Source organism: Rhinatrema bivittatum, chromosome 3 (genome assembly GCF_901001135.1).
Source record: "Rhinatrema bivittatum chromosome 3, aRhiBiv1.1, whole genome shotgun sequence".
In the NCBI taxonomy this organism is placed as follows: Eukaryota; Metazoa; Chordata; class Amphibia; order Gymnophiona; family Rhinatrematidae; genus Rhinatrema; species Rhinatrema bivittatum.
This window is the reverse complement of record NC_042617.1, coordinates 40685026-40694461: the sequence shown is the minus strand read 5'-3', so window position 1 is coordinate 40694461 and position 9436 is coordinate 40685026. Positions and strand designations below refer to the sequence as shown.

The 9436-nt window shown below is 44.1% G+C and overlaps 1 protein-coding gene across 3 annotated transcripts in view; it reads right to left on the bottom strand.

Annotated features, from left to right (window-relative positions):
• Positions 1–892: 892 nt before the first annotated feature.
• Positions 893–9436, bottom strand: part of BPNT1 (3'(2'), 5'-bisphosphate nucleotidase 1) — a 118972-nt gene continuing 110428 nt past the window's right edge. For all 3 annotated transcript variants that reach the window (XM_029593174.1, XM_029593173.1, XM_029593175.1), the window contains one exon: positions 893–1879. In XM_029593174.1, coding sequence (XP_029449034.1) covers positions 1731–1879 — 149 coding nt within the window. In that variant the 3' untranslated portion in view covers positions 893–1730. The remainder of the gene's footprint in view (positions 1880–9436) is intronic.

Here is a 9436-nt window from a genome sequence, read left to right as displayed (position 1 = left end):
CAAATGATTTGCCAGTGTGGTCATAGTGGGAGACCTAGATGGTACTGGAGATTCTTTGCCACTATCTAGTGTAGTGCACTAAGATTCTTTGCCACTATCTAGTGTAATGCACTACCCTGGTAAGGCTCACCCTTCAGCATGGAAGCTATCCAGTCTTGTATTTTTCTTTTATGCTCTTTAGTCTTGCATTTTTGGCACATGAGTGGACGCTAGTCTGGTTTCCTTTGAAGTTTTCTATTGTGCACCTGCCTCTAAATGTCAAGTGCATCGAACTGTCACTATGTAGTGGCAATGTAACTCTGTAATGGAGTCAGTTGTTATTTTCACTAATATACGTTTTAGCAATCTTATAGTTACTGACAACTGATATTGCTTTCACCCAACTAGAGGCTATTTGGGCCCAACACAAACATCTAGAAAACTTCATGTCCACTCTCTTCTAACCTAGTACATTGGGTGAAGAGAAAATCATTTATCCAGCTATGTAATGGTGGTGACTGCTGCCACTTAACCGACTAGAAGCCTGTCAAAGATGCCCTCCTTTCCCAGTTAAAGTGTGCGTTCGACCTGTGCTGGATGCACATTTTAAAGTTTAGATTTTTTTTTAAACCCCAATGCATTTGCATAGCATTAGCTTAATACAGCATGAGTCAAATATTTTAAGCCGAGCATTAAAACCATGCACTGAAATCAAGAACACAGTGTTTTAACATATAGCTACCTGCATGGGCATGTAAATGTTATGAAAGGGTTGAAACCTTGACAATTTTATTTATTTATTTAGATTTATATTCCGCTTTTTGCACTTTTTTCAGCACTTCAAAGTAGATTACATTCAGGTTCTGCTAATTCAACCCCTTTTTATCTCCATTAAAAAAAAACAAGAGAGTCATAATGCTTAAAGAAATCATTGTTTAATATAAATGACTACAGAAAAGGAAAGTTGTTGAGTAACTTTGAATTTATATAGAGATTGGTCACCATTTTGTGCACTCAGCTAAACAAAGGAAAAGAAGTTTGATTTATCATTTCAGTCCAACATCCTAACCACAGGAGTCTTTACCAGTTGCAATAGTTATCCAGTGACAAACATAAAAGATGATGTAGTATATGAGCTTTGGAGACCTCACAGATCTCGTCTTCAGGACCAACATGGCTACCTGAACATCAACCTCATCATACTAAATTGTAAACTTTTTTGTATTCACATTTAATTAATGAAATAATGGTACCAAAAGGGCCCTCATGTTCCCCTTCAGCTCATCACGGTACAAAGGCACCTGCTAGCAACAGGAAGCACCAAAGCAGTATCTTAAAACCAACTAATTTAAGGTAAGGAAGGAATCTGGTTTCAATTTCTACAAAATTAGGCTTAACTCTGGTTTTTATTTAAAGAATTCTTCTCTCCCATTTTCTTACTTATTACTTCTCCTATGATCATAAGTTTATATTTTAATTTGGAAATTAAGCACCTGATTTATTAAGCATAGACACAGAATGGGGAAAAAGCCTTAGTAATTCAGGGCCTCAAATGGTAAACAGCATTACCAACTCCAATCCAAGAGCAAATGGGCACAAAGTTGTAATAGCACCCAAGTATCAAAACCTCAGTTCAGGGAAAGAGACCATGTCTTCGTTAACTATCCCAACAATGACAGTTTGTACCATTACAACAGTGCAAAAGGTCAGATTGGCTGATTATATCTTTCAGGCACAGAAGAGGCTGCCAACTAAGGCACAAGAGCTTGCTTTACAGATTTGGGAACACGACTAGCATAGTAGTCAAAATTTTTCAGGGTCGCAAGGATGCCTGCAGAGTTCATGTGCTTCACCTCCTTGTTGTACTGAAAGCTGTTTCCATGAATGTCAGTCATTTTTCCTAAAAGAGAAGGTGAATATTAGATCATTTCTTTTTCTGAACATGTTCAGAAAAAAGTGGTTTTTGGGTTTTTTTAACTATAAAACAATACAATACAAAGATCTCTTGCCTTCTCAATTTTTCTACCATTATTTTTGTCTCTTGGTGCCTTTGTCCAAAGTGCCTTATGAAAAGAAAATCTGCAGCTACACAACAAAGTGGAAACCTGAAAGTAGCGACACTGAGAGAGGCAGAATAGGAAGAGGAAAACCTTGAGGAAAAATACCCCCTCCTGCTCTTCTCCATTTTAAACAGGAGAAGTTTAAACATTGAGCCTGTGCAGGTTCTAATAAAGGGGGAGAGCAATGAAGTAAGGAAACTCACATACTTAAATTAGAGGTGAAGCAATATTATAAACAAAATCAAAGCAAATGGAGGAAGGAGGTAGAGAGGTTATGCAGAGATAAAAAAGATAACTGCTAAATTTATTCAAATGCTGGATATAACAGTAAGAAGCAGATACAAGCTTGTAATCTGAGCAAGAAACAAAACAAAAACAAAAAAAATAGGCAGTTCTGGTAGTGACAAATGTGTGGACAAAAAAAAAAAAAAAAAAGGGCACGCCCCCCCCCCTGTGCAGAACGTAGGAAAATTGGTTCTCACCTGCTAATTTTTGTTCCTGGAATACCTCAGATCAGGCCAGACAAGTGGGTTTTGCATCCCTACCAGCAGACAGAGGCAGAATAAAAAAACTTTTCAGGTACTGCTACATAGCCAAGAGTGCCATCTAGAGACCCTCAGTACTGACCTGTACCCAAGCCAAGACAGACATACTCTCAAAACTCAAATCAACTTCCCTCTCCAGAGCTAACAGAGAACAAAAGATTGGAGACCTAACAAAGAAATTGAATACCTTCAGTCCTAAAGGCTCAACAACTATACACCTAGAAAGTTCTGTATCCTAAACCAAAGCAACCAAGGTCTTTCACAATCAAGGGATGGGCTTCTGGACTGATCTGTGGTATTCCGGGAACAAAAATTAGGTAAGAAGCAATTTTCCTTTCCTGTTCATACCCCAGATCAGTACAGTCAAGTAGGATGCACTCAATGTCTCCTACACTGGGCGGGAATTCGAAAGACCCGCATGTAACACAATCTCCCCAAACATCTCTTCCTCCGGCACCCAAAGCACCACTTGATAATGTTTGGTACAAGTGTGAAGCAAAAAGCATGTCTCTGTTCTACAGCTTTCCAGTGGTGACATCAGGTGACATTCCACCCAGGAGCCACATGCACCCTTATACAGAGCACATGCAACCCCCCCCCCCCCGGGAACTGTCCTACCTGCCACGGGTGGGCCTGGGTGGGCAGCTGCCCACCCAACTTAGACCCAGGCCCACCCAACTGGCACCGGAACTGCAAGGCTGTTGCGGGATCCCATCCCCGCGACAGTGAACAAGAGAACCCAAGCCTCGCGCGCCATCACTGCACACATGGGGAAGCGCTGCTGCGCCCGTATGGCCAACCAATCTTCCTGTTTGGGGGGGGATGGAGCGGAAGCGCTGCGCACAGCTTCCACTTCCTCCCCCCAAAGCAGGAAGATCAGCTGGCCTCTCCTGCTGCCACTGGCCTCCTGCTATCTTTGGGCTATACGGCCCGCCGAACTTCCTGCTTGGGGGGGGGAGCGGAAACGCAGTGCACAACTTCCGCTTCCTCCCCCTCCCCCCCCCCCAAGCAGGAAGATCGGCGGGCCGTACGGCCCGACCACAAAGATAGCAGGAGGCCGGTGGCATCAGGAGAGGCCAGCTGATCTTCCTGCTTTGGGGGGGGGAGGAAGCGGAAGCTGTGCATGTGCTTGAATGTGTATGTGTGGATGAGAATGGGAGTCTGGGTGAGAATGGAAGCTTGAATATGTGGGTGAATGGGAGCTTGTATGTGTGGGTGAGAATGGGAGCCTGGGTTTGTGTGTGGGTGAGAATGGGAGCTTGAATGTGTGTATTTATGGGTGTCTGGATGTGCGTCTGTGTGTGCATAAGAATATAAGCCTGGGGAGGGGTGAGAAAGTGAGAGCTTGTATGTGTGTCTGCAGGGAATTTGAGCTTATATATGTGGGGGGGGGAGAGCATATGTGAGTGAGGGGGAATCTTTGAGAGAAAGCGTGTGTGTGGAAGGGAAGAAGACAGTAATAGAAGAAAGACACTGAAAAGGAATTAGGAAATGAGCGACAAGGGGAAAAATGGGGAAAAGAGACCAGGACCAACTGATTAGAAAAATACAAAGATCAGACAACAAAGGTAAAAAAAAAATTATTTTGAGATGTTAGCAATTTAAATATAAGCAACACAACCGCTCTCTCAATTTATGGACAGGTAGTAGCCATGTGTAAAATCGTAATAATAAGAAGGCTAAAGTACCACAAATCACCGTGAATTATGTTTGTATCATTAAGTAGACCTCATACTTAGGCGTAGATGTGAATGCTATTCTGCATAATGTTTTACACCAGTAGTATAATCATGGGTCAGAAAAGAATTTTATATGCTTAGTGAGTCCAAAGTGAAAAGAATACAAAGTTGATATAGCATGACATTTCCCATTGTATTCATTGTTACAGAATTTAACGCATCATAGTTTTGACAACATTCAATTTCTTAAGATTATGTAGCTAGCTACTTAGCTTTTTTTGCATGTGAAGAAACGCCTGAGAGTTAAAGATGTTACAAGGCTCAAGGTGTACTAGCTCGACATGGACCGTGTTTCGGCGTCTGCCTTCATCAAGGAGCTGAATGAATGTGAGATGATTTTCGTGGCATTTTCACTAACATGGAAGTAATGCATTTCCTCACATTCCTACATTATCTTAAGAAATTGAATGTTGTCATTACTATGATGCATTAAGAAATTCTGCAACAATGAATACAATGAGAAATGTCATGCTATATCAACTTTGAATTCTTTTCACTTTGGACTCACTAAGCATATACAATTCATTTCTGACCCATGATTATACTACTGGTGTAGGTGCTAGTTTCTGCCGGGACCGAGAAAAGTGCACAGAAAAGCAGTAAAAACTGCTTTTCTGTGCACCCTCCGACTTAATATCATGGCGATATTAAGTCGGAGTTCCCGAAGGGTGTAAAAAGTAAAAAAAAAAAAAAAAAAATTTAAATTGGGCCGGTGGCTGTCGGGCCGAAAACCAGATGCTCAATTTTGCCGGCGTCCAGTTTCTGAGCCCGTGGCTGTCAGCGGGCTCGAGAACCGACGCCGGCAAAATTGAGTGTCGGATGTCAAACCCGCTGACAGTCGCCGCTCCGGGCTAAAAGGAGGCGCTAGTATCCCTAGCGCCTCCTTTTGCCCATTTCTACCGCACCACCTAATTTACATACTGAATCGCACGTGCCGGGAGAGCAGGCGTTCGTCCGCTCTCCCGCATTTTTACTGAATCGGCCCGCAACTGCCTTAATCCCTGGGCGGGACTCTGAACTGATCCTTGGTACTACAGGAACGAAAATTATCAGGTAATAACCACATTTTCTTTTCCCTGTACGTACCGATCAGTCCAGACTCCTGGGATGTACCAAAGCTTCCTAGACAGGGTGGGACCTGGAGAGCCCCGCTCGCAATACACTTTCGCCAAAAGACCGAGACTACCGATCCGCCACATCCAGGCGATAATGCCTTGTAAAAGTATGTAGCGACTTCCAAGTTGCCGCTCTACAAATCTCTTGTGGTGAAACCAAGTGAGCCTCGGCCCAAGAAGCAGACTGAGACCGGGTGGAATGAGCCCTCAAACCCTCCGGCATTGGCTTACCTTTGAGAATGTAAGCTGGTCCAATAGCTTCCTTGAGCCATCTGGCAATAGTGGTTTTGGAAGCTTGAAGGCCATTCTTTGGACCACTCCATAGAACAAAAAGATGGTCAGAGTGCCGAAAACCATTCGTGACCTTAAAATAGTGAAGCAACTCTCTGCGGACAACTAAAAGTTGAAGCTCACGCGCATGTGGTTCCGAAGCAGATAAATCTGAAAAAGCTGGCAGCTCCACTGACTGTTTAACATGAAAAGAAGAAATCACTTTCGGGAGAAAAGATGGAACTGTCTGTAAAGACACACCCCCATCTGATATCTGAAGAAAAGGATCACGACATGACAAGGCCTGCAACTCTGAAATGCGTCTTGCAGAGCAGATGGCTACCAAGAAAATCACCTTCAAGGTCACATCCTTCAACGTAGCCCTCCGTATAGGTTTGAAAGGAGACTCACATAAACCCCGAAGGACCAGGCTGAGGTTCCAAGGAGGACAAACCTTCCTCACTGGAGGACGCAGATTCTTGACCCCTTGTATAAAAACGGACCACATCCGGATGAGAGGACAAGCGATAAAAAAAAAGATATAATTGCGATGGAGAAGGGACAGAGAAGGGCTACCAAAATGATATGGGGAATGGAACAGCTCCCCTATGAGGAAAGACTAAAGAGGTTAGGACTTTTCAGCTTGGAGAAGAGACGGCTGAGGGGGGATATGAAAGAGGTGTTTAAAATCATGAGAGGTCTAGAACGGGTAGATGGGAATCTGTTATTTACTCTTTTGGATAATAGAAAGACTAGGGGGCACTCCATGAAGTTAGCAGGTGGCACATTTAAAACTAAATCGGAGAAAGTTCTTTTTCACTCAATGCACAATTAAACTCTAGAATTTGTTGCCAGAGGATGTGGTTAGTGTAGTTAGTTAGCACTGACGACTTAGGAAATCCGCATGAACATTGTCCACTCCTTCAATGTGAGATGCCGCCAAACGAGACAGGTGAAGTTCCGCCCACGACATCAGCCGGTCAGCCTCTCAAGCAACATGGAGACTCAGTGTCCCTCCTTGACAGTTGATGTATGTGACAGTCATTGTGTTGGAGAGGATTCGGACTGCCCGACCTTGGACTAGGGGCAGGAAGTGCAAGACTAACTGCTCTGGTCTCCAGACGGTTGATGGGCCACGACACCTGTTCCAGTGTCCATTGCCCCTGCTTCGGCGAGGCTGGCATCTGTCATCACGATTACCCCTTGTGGAACCTCCAGCTCTACTCCTCAGAGCAAATGATCCAAGTCTAGCCACCAGGTCAGACTGTCCAGGGCTAGGGGCGGTGGCGGTAGCGGCAGGGGAGCCTGAAACTCTCGGGGCACCGGTTTCCACCAGGATAGTAATGCTCTCTGTAATGGACACATGTGGGTAAAGGCCCAAGGCACAACATCTATCGTGGAGGCCATGGAACTTAGCATCTGGAGATAATCCCAAGCCGTGGGAGGCTGGATGTCCCGAAAATGCTGAACCTGAAGGAGGAGAGATTGGGCCCGGTCCGGACAAAGAGACCGTGCCCTCCTTGGTGTCGAAATGAGCTCCCGGAAAGTCGAGACAATGGGATGGAGTGAGGCTGCTCTTGGTAAAATTGATGACCCAACGAGTGGTTGGAGGAGGAGTAACACTCGTTCCACCGATCGCTGGCACAAGTCCCTGGACTTTGCCCGGATGAGCCAGAATCCCTTCCTTCTGCAGGGCCTCCGCCACCACTACCATCACCTTGGTAAAGGTGCGAGGAGCGGTTGCCAAGCCGAATGGCAGGGCCTGGAACTGGAAGTGCTGACCCAAAATCTTGAAGTGGAGAAAGCACTGGTGTTCCTGCCGGATGGGGATATGCAGATAGGCCTCCATCAGATCCAAGGATGCTAGGAACTCTCCCTTGTGCACTGCCGCAATCATGGAGTGTAGGGTTTCCATCCTGAAGTGAGGAACCTTGAGAGCCCTGTTGACCAGCTTGAGATCCAGGACTGGCCGGAAGGAGCCCTCCTTCTTGGGGACACGAAGTAGACTGAATAATGGCCAAGCCCTTGTTTCGTCACTGGCACAGGAAGAATGGCTCCCAACTCCCGAAGCTGGTCCAGCATCTGTCGCACTGCGTCCTGTTTCTTTAATCCGCTAGGGGAAAAGACAAACCGACCTCTGAGAGGTCGAGCAAACTCTAAAGCATAACCGTGCTTTAGAATATTCAGGTCCCACTGGTCTGAGGTAATTGTGGCCCACTCCTCGTAGAATAGCGAAAGGCGGCCTCCTAACTGGGGAATTGAAGAGGGGGCCGGCAATACTTCATTGCGGAGATTTAGCAGAAGTCCCTTGGGCGAGGGCATCTCGGGCTGATCTTCGACCCCGAAAGGAATGAGACCAGGACTGCGATTGTGACGAGGCAGGCCTGTGGGGTACCGGGTGCCCCTGGTGAAAGCGCCGTTGTCCTCTGAAACGGTTCCGCGGAGAGCTGTAAGTCCTGGAGCTCTGAGGATGATCTTCTGGTAACTTATGCACCTTATTCTCCCCGAGGATTTGATGAGTTGATCCAACTCCTCCCCAAACAGCAATTTACCCTTGAAAGAGAGGGAGCCAAGTTGAGACTTGGAGGGGGAATCCGCGGCCCAGTTTCTGAGCCAGAGAAGGCGTCTGGCTGAGACTACGGACGAGCCATCCCTATAACTATGAATAAGAAAAATGTAAGGGAGAGAAACTAGTATAAAATATGAAACACAAATACAACTAGTTATGAATAGACTGATACCTCATGGATCCCAGAATATATCACAATACTACTATGTAAAATACAATTTTTATTGAAAATTTTTTTATAAATTTTTCATTATTTCATAAAAACTATCATTGTGTTCATTTATTTTCTGAGCTCAGAAATGAATATTCAAAACGGCCTGTAATTCAACCAACTGAGTTCAAAATTGAATTTCAATTACTTTGGAAAACATGGCTAATAATTTCTTTGCCAAAAAGTGATATGAATTTCTGCTCATTATCACAGACCGAACTCGCCAACAAAATACATAGTTTTAGGAAAATACCGTTAGTATGTCGAACTAATTTTTAATCAATTTGATAATATCAATAGATCTTATTCAATATTAAATTTTGAACTCAGTAAAACTTCTGATATCACACACACTCAATAAACCACAGTCTAGATGTATGTTAATATGAGTACAAAATTAACACCGATGATATCTTCAATACTTAAATTGATTTTTTAAAAAATATCCTGTAGGTATATATTACTGGATAAAGTTCATTATTAATCCTTAACAGTTCTTGTTGACCAAAGTTCAGTTTGTATGTTTCAAGGCAAAAGGTCAAGTTTTTTGTAATCAATTAGCCACACTGTCTTCCAAATTGACCTCCAAAAACGGGATTTCCATAAACTGCATCAATCTGATGTTAATGTCACCCGACAGTGATGGTAACAGAAACTGTTGGAATGATGGCATGAAGCCTATCGGTAACAGAACCTGTTTAAATGTCTTCAGACAGACCCGACTGTAGAGACGTCCTTGTCCAGCAGCAGTGAGTACTTGTATTAATTTTGATTTTGAAAATGTCTATAAAAGTGCTGCAATACTTAAAAGATACTTTGAATGTTTCAGAGTTTGCCCTGATGCAGGTTCCGAAACGTTGCCAACGTCGGCGGCTTCTGTTGAAAATTTGAAGCGATTGCGGCAACTTCAGCTAAAGGTTTTGAAGTGGACCGCACAGTTTAAAGACA